This window comes from Mobula hypostoma, chromosome 23 (assembly GCF_963921235.1).
Source record: "Mobula hypostoma chromosome 23, sMobHyp1.1, whole genome shotgun sequence".
NCBI classification, from domain to species: domain Eukaryota; kingdom Metazoa; phylum Chordata; class Chondrichthyes; order Myliobatiformes; family Myliobatidae; genus Mobula; species Mobula hypostoma.
In genome coordinates this window covers 37,781,026-37,794,978 of record NC_086119.1, presented here as the reverse complement: position 1 = coordinate 37,794,978, position 13,953 = coordinate 37,781,026, and the positions used below count along the sequence as shown (strand labels likewise).

Below are 13,953 nucleotides of genomic sequence, written 5' to 3'. Positions count from 1 at the left end.
ATTTTTCCCTTTCAGGGTTCTTTTGAGGACCCTGACATGGAGTTACACGCTGACTTCAGTTCTTTTTGGGGATGGGACCCACTCTCGGGGTTTCATGACTGGCTGTTACTTGATATGCCAAGGATGCAGCCTAGGAGATTAGCTTGCCTCCGGAGTTCCAGGATCTCGTGGGTCTGGAGGCAGGTGGACCGAAGGTTGGTGCCTCTGCAGGAATCCAGTGTGTAGTGGGAGACGGAAGATCGAAAGCAGTGAGCTGGCTGCTGGCTGTGTGCCGAGTGACCCGAGTTCTTTGGGCACAGAGCTCAGAAAAAAGCAAGGCAATGGGCTTTTAACATCGTGAATCAGCGAGTTGTTTGTTATGTCTCCTCTCTCTTGTGAAATGGAGACACCTCTTTTCCCCTTATTAGGGAGAGAGAGAGCCTGTGGTATGTCGAATATTGGGTGAACAAGTAGTCTTTGGGGTACTGCAAATCTGTGTCTTTGCTGTTGCTTTGCTGCACGCTTGAGCGCTTGGTGGTGGGTGCCGATGCCTTTTTTTCACTGGTGGGGGAAGGGGGATCATTGCTTTGCTGCTGCTTATGTGTGGGAGGGGGGAGCTGGGGTGGAGCATTGGGGTTCTAATATTTAACCGTCATTCTTTCTTTGGGGGCACTCCTCTGTTTTCATGGATGGTTGCAAAGAAAAGGTATTTCAGAATATATATTGTATATATTTCTCTGACATTAAATATACCTTTGAAACCTTTGAATATCCTATCCAGATGCATCACAGATTAGTATGGCAACTGGTCTGTCCAAGACTGTAGGAAACTGCAGAGACATAGCTCAGCACATCATGGAAATCAGCCTCCCTGCCATGTACCCTGTTTACACTTCTCACTACTTCAGTAAAGCAGCCAGCATACTCAAAGGCCACATCCACCCTGTACATTCTTTCTTCTCGTGCCCCCTTGCATCAGAAGGAAGATATAAAAGCCTGAAAGCATGTACCACCAGGTTCAAGGACAGCTTCTATCTTATCATTATAGGACTACTGAATGATTCTCCAGTATGATAAAAGACACTTGACCTCAAAATCTATTTCACGATGATCTTGCACCTTACTGTGTATCTGCACTACACTTCCTCTGTAACTGTAACAACTTATTCTGCACTCTGTTATTTTTAACCTTGAACCACCTCAATGCACTGTTGTACTAAATTGTTCTGTGTTCAAGGCAAGCTTTTCATTGTACCTTGGTGCATGTGACAATAATAAGCTAACTTAACGCTGCTCCTAATATCTCCTTCTGTGGCTCAGTGTTGGCTTTGTTTGTGAACTGTTCTATTACACTCCTTGGAATAGTTTGTTATGTGAAAGGTGATGTATAAATACAAGTTATTGTTGTGAAAGGATGAGAAAGAAGTAGAAAGGGAATTCAGAGTGTTGGGTGATGGCAGGTGCAGGCACAGCTATCAATGTTATAGCAAAATGGATAGAGTTCTACCCATGGTTAAAGATGTGTGAAGCTGAAACACAGGGGTGAGGTGAGAAAGACTCCCCTTGAGTTAAAACTTGAACATCAACATTTCGGGTCAAGACCCTTCTCCAGGATAAGCACTGTGAATAAGAAATGAGTTAAAATAGGCCGCAGGAGATGAGTTGGAAACGAGTGGCAGGTGACTTCTGTTAGCTAGGTGGAGACTGGGAGGTACCTGCCAGTGCAGGCCTGATACATGCAGCCTTACAGAGCATACATGAATTATTATTCATTTATATGAATTATTATTAGTGTAAGAGACAATAATCGATAGGCAGGCTAAGAAAACATTGATAGCAGTGTTTAAAATAATAAATACTTTGGTTTCTTTAGGCACAGATTCATGATTGACAAAAAAGTGATTTAAAAAAAGTCTGATTATTCTCTGTGACCTATTCTCCCTTGCCTACCAAAATGAGTAATGTATAATGATATTCAAAAATACAGCCCCTGTATTCCATCTAGGATAAGTGAGCAGTACTTGTAATCAGATGATTGATAAATGTATATTAAAAAGTCAGAAGAACTACAAGATGAACAACCAAAAATTTTTTAATATGCTGCTAATTACAGAGAAATATGTGTCATGTACAGTATGTAAGGAAACAGTATTCTAAAATTGCCCTATTACATACATATTTTATATTAAGTAGTTGAAAATAAATAGACAATTACATAAAACAAAACCTTCAAGAAATTAAAATAGTAATTACCTATCTGGATGGTTCTATTCTTCATCAATACAGTTCATAGAAAAAGCAGTGTTTATGTATGTGTGTGTATATATGTATATACACATACATACACACCCCACATATTTATATTTATTTAATTTAATTATATATATTTGATGCAAGTGAACTGCCAGGCAGAGGTTGGGAGATGATGATGGAAAACAAAACATCTTTAATTTTTGCTCTGGGTGATAATACTAAACAAAGTTGGCCACATATTGCATATAAATGAGAGAAAAATTTGGCTAAATATTTCTTCTGTTCAAATTTCAGGAAAGCCAGCTGTGCTTTTGCATGATAAAACTTAAGATTGTTATTCAGAATGTAGACAATCCATTGCTTCTATATTTCAAACTACTCAAACCAGAAATCATTTATACAAAATGTTATTGCGTGATAATGATGTTGCTGCTGAGAGAGGACCCAGCTTTTTAACACTGAAATCATTTGAATTAGGAATATTTTCCAGTCGTTTAAAACTTGTAGCTAAAAAGATTAGTATGTACAAGTTGTGCTTCCTTTACTTCTCAAACTAGCAGTTGACATAGTTTAAGTATTTTTATAGCATTAAAGTTCGCTCTAATAATAAGCATCACTTTACAGCAAAAAAACTCGTAGGTAGAATAAGTTCACTGCAACTGAAAACAATGAATTAATGGAAAACATATTCATAGAAAAAATTCTTTAAAGAAGTTTTTCAAAATAATTTTAATTTTCCACTTCCTATTTTCAATTCTTATGAAGATCAGTGAATTAGAAATGAGAATGTGCTTTGCCCATTAACTGTAATAAATACTCTGTTGGCTGCTGTTTCATAAGTGATGAAGTTTGGCTCTCCCTAATGATTATGTAATTACATTTTGTAACAAACTTCTGAGAAATATTCAAAATGCAGATGTGAAATATCGAATATGCATATTTCCATGAAATTACCAAGCAATTATACTTTTTTTACTTAGTTCACTTTGGCCTAAGGGAAATAAACCAACTAGGAATTTAGCTGAGATTACTTTTATACTCATTAGAAACTGCAGTGCTGCAACATTAATTCCTATTTAAAATACACAACTTTCTTTTTGTAAAATTATTTTATACAAAGGAATCCAAAGTTACAGTATAGCATCTTACATTAATAGCAACAAAGAGTGCACAAATCATATTCTCCTTCCTGGGTATCGTTACATGACTATAATGTAGGATTTAAGAAAGAGAATATTTATTATAGAAATTAGACATCGTCTTTCAACATAAACTACAAATAATAATTGAATGAATGTAATATTAAAATATTGTATTTAAACAGATTAATGGAATATTATTTTGGTACTATTTAACTTTCAAATATTAGCTAAATATAAAAGTTAATATTTCTTAAATAATACAAGAAACTAAAGTAAATTAGAAAGCAGAATACTGAATACTAATATTTTATTGTAGAAAGTATAACTTTCAGGCTATTTGTAGTAGTCAAATGGCTAAGGTGAAAGCTGAGGAGAATGGCTGGCTTCTGTCTCCCAAACACAGATATCCTCCACTTTTTGAAAGTGATCCTGGTTACAAGCCACGTCTACTAGAAGATGAAGATCTATTTGAAAACAAAGTCCTAATTATTAAACTGTTTAGAAGTGTCAAATTATAACAGGAATCTAGTGCTTCAAATATCTTAATGCAGCATTTTTGTGATTGTATATAAGCGTTTTAGTTATACTGTTTACTTCTATAGTATTTATACAATATTGTTAAGTTTCTTAGCATAGTTACAAACTCCAGTACAATAACTCAGTTTCATGCTTGTTGTCATTTGGAGAGAAAGGCATGATGTTTAAAATGCTTGGGGATTATTCCTGCCTGCTTAGGAGAACAATTTATACATTTGTATTTCTTGTAGAGTGAGATGAGTTAAGATACTGATTTGATTGTCATCATCCAAAGTCTCCTTCATAGTTAAGTGCTGTGGTGGTAAAGTATTACATTTCCTGGACAGGGTGGAATCAAATGTTGTTTGCTTTACCTGGCTTTCTGTGGAGTAATGGACAAGTGTTCATTTTGCGGTCTCTGAATACTCTGCTAAGCAGGTTCAAGCCCGGTCAGTACTTGAACGTCTGGGAGGATTAAGTGCTATAGACGTGCTACCCAGGGAAACAATTCACAGACTAAATTCAAAAGGCATGTCAACATATTTCAGCCATTAAGTAAACAACATTTTCTTGCATGTAACATCAGTGATGTTAAAGCTACCGGAGAATTTCTAAGATACAGGATCTAAATGCATTTAGAAAGCCACGAACTGATTAGGGATAGTCAACATATCTTTGTGCATGGGAAATCATGTTTTGTGAATGTCCCATTCTCAGCCCTGCACCTCTCCCTCTTCATGAACTCTGCAGTGATATTTTTATCTAAATAAATCACATTTTAAAAATATTACAGAGAACATAAAAAATTCAGAAGCATGATACGTCTGTGCATAGCTTCAAATTTAATTAATGTTTTCTTACCAGGAGACTTAGCCTGTTGACCACTGTTTTGTCGTCTTGCATTAGGTGTAACTGTATCTTTAGGTAAGTCGAAGTCAGAAAGTAGTGCTGAAATAATGGTTCTAGATCGATCAGAGGTCTGGACAGGATCCAAAGAGCCAGTATGATAGTTAGTACCATGTACTGTCTACAGGAAAAATGAAGAGTTAATGTCAATTTAGAAAGTGTAAGCCAATTACATTGTTACTGTCTTTAGCAACTAAATCATTTATTTTCATACTGCACATTCAATGAAAATGATCAGTTTTGAAAGTCTTTTAAAAATCAGCTCAATTCACATTATTAAAGAGCCAGTAGAACTTTAGGAAGTCTACTTAAAAGTTTTAATGTAGCTCAGTTTGGCAAAAGAATAAATCAAGGAAGGTAGTGCACCCGTGGCTGACAAGAGAAATTAGGGATAGTATCAATTCCAAAGAAGTAGCATACAAATTAGCCAGAGAAAGTGGCTCACCTGAGGACTGGGAGAAATTCAGAGCTCAGCAGAGGAGGACAAAGGGCTTAATTAGGAAGGGGAAAAAAGATTATGAGAGAAAACTGGCAGAGAACATAAAAACGGACTGTAAAAGCTTTTATAGATATGTAAACAGGAAAAGACTGGTAAAGACAAATGTAGGTCCCCTGCAGACAGAAACAGGTGAATTGATTATGGGGAGCAAGGACATGGCAGACCAATTGAATAATTACTTTGGTTCTGTCTTCACTAAGGAGGACATAAATAATCTTCCAGAAATACTAAGGGACAGAGGGTCCAGTGAGATGGAGGAACTGAGTGAAATACATGTTAGTAGGGAAGTGGTGTTAGGTAAATTGAAGGGATTGAAGGCAGATAAATCCCCAGGGCCAGATGGTCTGCATCCTAGAGTGCTTAAGGAAGTAGCCCAAGAAATAGTGGATGCATTAGTGATAATTTTTCAAAACTCGTTAGATTCTGGACTAGTTCCTGAGGATTGGAGGGTGGCTAATGTAACCCCACTTTTTAAAAAAGGAGGGAGAGAGAAACTGGGGAATTATAGACCGGTTAGCCTAACGTCGGTGGTGGGGAAACTGCTGGAGTCAGTTATCAAGGATGTGATAACAGCACATTTGGAAAGCGGTGAAATGATTGGACAAAGTCAGCATGGATTTGTGAAAGGAAAATCATGTCTGACGAATCTCATAGAATTTTTTGAGGATGTAACTAGTAGAGTGGATAGGGGAGAACCAGTGGATGTGGTATATTTGGATTTTCAAAAGGCTTTTGACAAGGTCCCACACAGGAGATTAGTGTGCAAACTTAAAGCACACGGTATTGGGGGTAAGGTATTGGTGTGGGTGGAGAATTGGTTAGCAGACAGGAAGCAAAGAGTGGGAATAAACGGGACCTTTTCAGAATGGCAGGCGGTGACTAGTGGGGTACCGCAAGGCTCAGTGCTGGGACCCCAGTTGTTTACAATATATATTAATGACTTGGATGAGGGAATTAAATGCAGCATCTCCAAGTTTGCGGATGACACAAAGCTGGGTGGCAGTGTTAGCAGTGAGGAGGATGCTAAGAGGATGCAGGGTGACTTGGATAGGTTGGGTGAGTGGGCAAACTCATGGCAGATGCAATTTAATGTGGATAAATGTGAAGTTATCCACTTTGGTGGCAAAAATAGGAAAACAGATTATTATCTGAATGGTGGCCGATCAGGAAAAGGGGAGGTGCAACGAGACCTGGGTGTCATTATACACCAGTCATTGAAAGTGGGCATGCAGGTACAGCAGGCGGTGAAAAAGGCGAATGGTATGCTGGCATTTATAGCGAGAGGATTCGAGTACAGGAGCAGGGAGGTACTACTGCAGTTGTACAAGTCCTTGGTGAGACCACACCTGGCATATTGTGTGCAGTTTTGGTCCCCTAATCTGAGGAAATACATCTTTGCCATAGAGGGAGTACAAAGAAGGTTCACCAGATTGATTCCTGGGATGGCAGGACTTTCATATGAAGAAAGACTGGATGAACTGGGCTTGTACTCGTTGGAATTTAGAAGATTGAGGGGGGATCTGATTGAAACGTATAAGATCCTAAAGGGATTGGACAGGCTAGATGCAGGAAGATTGTTCCCGATGTAGGGGAAGTCCAGAACGAGGGGTCACAGTTTGAGGATAGAGGGGAAGCCTTTTAGGACCGAGATTAGGAAAAACTTCTTCACACAGAGAGTGGTGAATCTGTGGAATTCTCTGCCACAGCAAACTGTTGAGGCCAGTTCATTGGCTATGTTTAAGAGGGAGTTAGATATGGCCCTTGTGGCTACGGGGGTCAGGGGGTATGGAGGGAAGGCTGGGGCGGGGTTCTGAGTTGGATGATCAGCCATGATCATAATAAATGGCGGTGCAGGCTCAAAGGGCCGAATGGCCTACTCCTGCACCTATTTTCTATGTTTCTATGTTTCTTGATACATAAGAGATGAGAGTATAAAATAACACCACTACAGTATAAATACAGTATTAACACCTGAAAGTAACATACCCAACAAAATAACTGAATTGTCCAAAAGTAGTCACATTTCATGGATGAGATATTAAGCAGATGACCTGTCTGCTCTCTCAGGTAATAGAAAAATGTTCTGAAGAATTAATTTGAAAAGGGAATGCCATGTCTTTGCTGATTTTCTGAGATTTTATTTTCTGATTAAATCTCAGAGATTTTCTGATAATTATCAGGTTGCTGTGGGATTTTTCTGAGTGTAAATGGGATGTTGTGGTTTTCTATATTAGAGCAGTGAATTCACTTCAAAGTTACTTAATTGATTGTAAAGCGTTCTGAGGAAAATTTAAGCCTTGAAAGATACAAAATAACACAGGTCTTTCTATTTTAAGTAATTTTAATTTTGACTTATATTACATTGGTTAAATTTATGTAGTTTTTGTTTTCATTGTGCTCAAGAATATGCTATGATGTCTAGGTAGTGAAAGAGGTTCAACGAATAGTATATTAGTTACATATTCTGCTACAATAGTCAAGTTAGACCTCAACCCGCAAACACCTGAAGCTGGAAACGCTTTCGAACTCTGGTTAGCCTGTTTTGAATCGTACCTGGAGGAGACTGAAGTGACCGAGTCCGCCGCGAATCGCACAGTTCTCCTCTCCAGGGTCAGTCCATGGGTCTACTTGATGATTAGAGACCAACTGAGCTACGACAGCGCGATGAGCGCCCTCAAAAGACAATACCTGCGGCCGGTAAACACCGTCTATGCACGGCATTGCTTAGCGACACGGCAGCAGCGGCCTGGGGAATCGAGCGCTGAGTTTGTCTGGGCCCTACAGACACTCGTGCAGACCCGCGGCTGCCAGGAGCTGACGGCTGAACAGAATGTGGAGTTCCTAGTAAGAGACGCCTTCATCACGGGGACCAGGTCAGTGTATGTGCGCCAGCGGCTGCTGGAACAAGCTGATCTTACCTTACGTTCGGCGATTGAGCTGGCCAACACACTGGCGGCCGCTCTGTACAACTCTGAGGCTCTCCAGGCACGTGATCCCCCCGATGGCCTCGTGGACACCGCAGACCCTGCAACCCGCCGGCGAATCGACCACAGCTGCTGCCAGTTGCGAGTCCGTGAACTGCTACTTCGGTGGAATCGAGGAGCACCCCCAGAAACGCTGCCCGGCCCAAGAAGCTACCTGCTCCAGCTGCGGAAAGAAGGACCACTTCGCCAAGACCTGTAAGTCCAAACCACGCGCGGGATCGAGCAGTGCCGCATGCGAGGCATGGGGGTCGCCATCTTGCCTGCACGCCGCCACCACCTATGAGACATGGGGGCGGCCATCTTACGACCCACGGGTGCTCACGCCTTCGAGGCAGACAGCAGGCTTTATCACTTCCCTTCAGTGTCACGAATGGTGTATCTGTCTTCCAGAGGGAAATGGACCGGATGGTGGACCAGTGCCAACCGAAGGCCACGTTCCCATATCTGGATAACATCACCATCTGTGGTCACGACCGGCATTTCTCCAAGTGGCCAAAGCTTTCAATCTCACCTATAACAAGGACACGTGTGTGTTCGGAACCACCGGACTTGCTATCCTTGGGTGTGTCGTGGAGAACGGAGTCATTGGCCCTGACCCCAACCGTATGCGCCCCCTGTTGGAACTGTTACATGCTCAAGGAGATTTGTTTTTTTTTTGTGAGAATGATGTAATAGTCTTTTGGAGACCGCCTGATGTGAGGTCACGTGATGACATGTGCACCATGGCTATATAAGAGTCGACCCAGGTGACGCAGTAGGTTTTTAGTTTGTAGATTTCCAGGTGGAACGTGCTGTGTCTCCGTTTCTGTTGCGTGTTTGTTTTTGTGATGCAGTTTCATTTTTAAAACGGAGTGTGAATTCTATTGCAAGATACCATATTACTGGACTGGAAAATTTTGCTAGATGTGTTGATTTACTCAATTCCAACAGTAGAAGGGCGAGTGAAGAATTTATTGAAGTACAGGATCGAGGGATCGAGAGGAGTCGGCATCGTTTGGCAGTTCAACAAAGGATCGACCTTATTGAGTCTTCGTTGGCGGAGTAGCAACCTGCATCAAAGATAACTCTTGCCAAAAAGATCAAGGAGTTCATGCAAAGAGTTGCTCTCTCTCTAAAAGGATTTAAGGTCAGTTGTTTTAAACTGTTTATTTACCTCCATGTGGATTCTGTGGACAGAACCAGCAGGAAAGTTGCGTCTGTGAAGAAATCCTTCTCCAGAGAAGTCTCTCCCCAATTGAATGTATAAATCTGTTGGACTTTCAAAGTTATCGCTTTAAGAACGATATTTGACTTTATTGCTTTAAGAACTGCTTTCGCATTTAACGCTTTAAGAACCAGTGCCGAGTGACCGGGTGTTGAACAGCTGCATATCGGTTAACTTCCAGTTAAAGTTTTTGCTTGTTTTTTTACCTTATCGTTTATCTGTGTTTAATAAATGCTTGGTTGTTTTTATATAACCTGTCTCGATTGATGTTCATTGTTGCCGGTTATGTAACAGAACTCCCTCTTCCCAACACCCTCAGAGCCCTCAAAAGGTGCCTGGGCTTCTTTTCAAATTACGCCCAATGGGTCTCTACGCAGACAAGGCCCGTCCCCTGGTCAAGTCCACCACATTCCCCCTCTCAGCCGAGGCCCGCGCGGCCTTCAGCTGCATTAAAGGGGACATTGCCAAAGCAGCAATGCATGCGGTGGATGAGGCCATTCCCTTCCAAGTTGAGAGTGACACCTCCGACTTTGCGCTGGCTGCTACCCCCAACCAGGCGGGAAGACTGGTGGCGTTCTTCTCCCGTATCCTTCAAGGCTCTGAAATTCGGCACTCCGCGGTGGAGAAAGAGGCCCGGGCCATAGTGGAAGCTATTAGGCACTGGAGGCACTATCTTGCCGGCAAAAAGTTCACCCTGCTGACTGACCAGCGCTCAGTCGCATTCATGTTTAATAACCAGCAGCGGGGCAAAATCAAAAATAATAAAATTCTGAGGTGGAGAATTGAACTCTCCATCTTCAACTATGACATCATGAACAGGCCTGGGAAGCTCAACGAGCCCTCCGATGCCTTATCCCGGGGAACGTGGGCCAGCACGCAGATCAACCGGTTATACGCCCTACATGTACGTTTGTAGATCTTTGCCACCTGGGGGTCACCTGGCTTTTCCACTTCGTGAAAGCCCGGAACCTGCCCTACTCCCTTGAGGAGATCAGGACGATGACCAGGGACTGCGAAGTCTGCACAGAGTGCAAACCGCACTTCTACCAACCCAAAAAGGTACAACTAATCAAGGCCACCCAACCCTTTGAGCGACTGAGTGTCGACTTTAAGGGCCCCCTTCCCTCCACTGACCGCAATGTATACATTCTTAACGTTAACGACGAGTACTCGCGGTTCCCCTTCGCCATCCCCTGCCCCGATACCACTACCACGTCAGTTATAAAAGCCCTGTGCAAGCTCTTCACTCTGTTCGGATACCCATGCTATATCCACAGTGACAGAGGGTCCTCGTTTATGAATGACGAGCTGCGCCAATACCTGCTAGCTCGGGGTATTGCAACTAGTAGGACCACGAGCTATAATCCCCGGGGGAATGGACAGGTGGAGAAGGAGAATGCCACGGTCTGGAAAGCCACACTCTTAACCCTCAGGTCAAAGGGACTGCCAGTCTCTCGCTGGCAGGAGGTCCTTCCTGAGGCACTCCACTCCATCCGCTCCCTGTTATGCACGTCCACCAATGCCACCCCTCATGAGCGGCTCTTTTCCCAGAAAGTCGAACACTGGGACCACCCTACCAACTTGGCTGACATCCCCGGGGCCAGTGCTGCTCCGGAAACATGCAAGGAGCAATAAATACTCCCCGATGATCGAGAGGGTTCGCTTACTTCATGCGAACCCCCAGTATGCCTATATGGTTTTACCTGATGGGTGGGAGGACGCGGTCTCCATCCACGACCTGGCACCTGCAGGAGCACCGGGCCCCTACCCTGAACACTCCATGGTGACTATTAACCCCGTATCCACCGATATATATATATACCCACGAGACACCATGCATTCCAAGCCCTACACGACACTCCCATACCGGCTGTGATGCACACGCACGAGGGATTACCGACGCCTAACATGCTGACACCTCAAGTCAGGCTCCCGGAGCCAGCACAACCGCCGTCGTGGGTGCAATCACCACCGGTGCTACGTAGATCACAGCGACGGACTCGACCGCCTGATAGACTTGATCTGTAAATATACTTGTTATAAATATTGTCAGTCATTTCACCCTGCGGGACTCTTTTAAACAAAAGGAGGGGTGAATGTGGTAAACCATATATATATGTTGTAACTGGGTTACCTGTCTGGACACACCCCTCTGCTGACTGCTCCTGTGGCTCCTCCCACAGAGCCCTGAATAAAGGTGATTGTGCCATTGCTCCTCCTCTCAGTCCAGGGCAGATACTCAGCATAGTGGTGGTCACATTTTACTGCTAATAAAAGCCTTTCAGTATTTACTCTACTTTCAGTCTTTTGGAGTTACTGATGGTGCATCACGTAGTTCATAGATAAACCAGCTAGAAAGGGCTGCATAGGCTGCCTTCCTTCCTCTTCATCATCCACCTCTTGTCCTGCTCTTTCAATTACTGGCTGCATGTTTGGGGACAAGGCTATATACCAACAGGCTGGTGAAACATACTGCATTCTTCCACCAGTCTTGAAATATACTCTTTCTGGTACTGCATTGATTTTTCAAAACAGTTTAGACAGTACAAATTGTTTTTGGATGCCAGTGATTTACTATATTCCATTTTGCAGCAATATTACTCTTATCACATAGATGGTTTAATTTTTACATAGATTATGCTGCAGTAACAGGAAATATATCATCAGCAATTAGCTCTTGCTGCCTATGACATTTTCCTAGTTTTTTTTATCATAACTTGGATGCAGGTGGTATATCTGAATGAAACAAAATGAAGGCATGATTGCTCCCAGAATATAGTGGCATGCAAAAGTTTGGGCACCCCGGTCAAAATTTTGGTTACTGTGAATCGTCGTCGTCATGGATATCCCTTGAGGTCGAGGATGATGGTCTTCACTCTGTTGATCTACTTATGGGCTCTCAAGTGGCTTATGAGACCAATCTTGGCTTTGAATAGCTAACCGAGTAAAGATGAACTGATTTCCAAAAGGCATAAGGTTAATGATGACATATTTCTTTAATATTTTAAGCAAGAAAACTTTTTAATTTCCATCTTTTACAGTTTCAAAATAACAAAAAAGGGAAAAGGCCTGAAGCAAAAGTTCAGGCACTCTGCATGGCAGTCTTAGTAACACCCCCTTTGGCAAGTATCACAGCTTGTAAACAGTTTTTGCAGCCAGCTAAGAGTCTTTCAATTCTTGTTTGGGGAATTTTCGCCCATTCTTCCTTGCAAAAGGCTTCTAGGTCTGTGAGATTCTTGGTCCATCTTGCATGCACTGCTCTTTATTAGATTATTAGATTATGAGGACATGCAGTCCTCTTTTATTGTCATTTAGTAGTGCATGCATTAAGAAATGATACAATATTCGTCCGGTGTGATATCACCGAAACACAGGACAGACCAAGACTGAAAAACTAACAAAAACCACATAATTATAACATATAGTTGCAACAGTGCAACAATACCATAACTTGATGAAGAACAGGCCATGGCACAGTAAAAAAGTTCAAAGGCTCTTGAAAGTCCCACATCTCATGCAGACCGGAGAAGGAAGAAAACTCTCTTTGCTATGCCCGACCACAGTCCGACTCTGAGTCGTCCGAAAACTTCGAGCTGTGATCAGCCCTCCGACACCGAGTACCGAGCACCATCTCTATCCGAACGCTTCGACTTCAGCCTCGGTTGCCAGCAGTAGGCAAAGCCGGGGATTTTGGGGCCTTCCCTCCGGAGATTCTCGATTGCACAGTAGCAGCGGCAGCGAACTGGGCAATTCAGAAATTTCTCCAGATGTTCCTCTATGCTTCTCACGTCTGTCTCCATCAAATCACAATTGTCTACAGTCCCTATTTAACAGATACGATATCATTTCACCGGAGAGCTACGTGCACTGCGTCGCGCTGCCATCTTCTCCTCCCGCCTCGGACGGTCTGATGTTCGCTTCCAGAATTTGCCAGTATTTAATTGAATTTTTTTCTTCCCTCTACCAGTAAATGTTCCCCATGCCACTGGCTGCAACACAAGCCCAAAGCATGATTGATCCACCCCCGTGCTTAACAGTTGGAGAGGGGTTCTTTTCATGAAATTCTGCACCCTTTTTTCTCCAAACATACCTTTGCTCATTGCGGCCAAAAAATTCTATTTTAACTTCATCAGTCCACAGGACTTGTTTCCAAAACGCATCAGGCTTGTTTAGATGTTCCTTTGAACCTTTTGAATAGAACTTTTTGGCTGCAATGAGCAAAGGTATGTTTGGAAAAAAAGGGCGCAGAATTTCATGGAAAGAACCCCTCTCCAACTGTTAAGCATGGGGGTGGATCAATCATGCTTGGGCTTGTGTTGCAGCCAGTGGTACAGGGAAATTTACTGGTAGAGGGAAGAAGAAATTCAATTAAATACCAGCAAATTCTGGAAGCAAACATCACACCGTTTGTAAAAAAGCCGATGATGAAAAGAGGATGGCTTCTACAACAGGATAATGAACCTAAACACA

The 13,953-nt window shown here is 42.5% G+C and overlaps 1 protein-coding gene across 1 annotated transcript in view; it reads right to left on the bottom strand.

The window, feature by feature from the left end:
* Window positions 1-3,728: 3,728 nt before the first annotated feature.
* The window catches only part of hsf5 (heat shock transcription factor family member 5), a 95,286-nt gene continuing 85,061 nt past the window's right edge, over window positions 3,729-13,953 (bottom strand). Inside the window, exons 7-8 of the mRNA XM_063031742.1 lie at window positions 4,752-4,917; window positions 3,729-3,838 (exon numbers count right to left, since the gene is read on the bottom strand). Of these exons, the coding sequence (XP_062887812.1) occupies window positions 3,729-3,838; window positions 4,752-4,917 (276 nt within the window). The remainder of the gene's footprint in view (window positions 3,839-4,751; window positions 4,918-13,953) is intronic.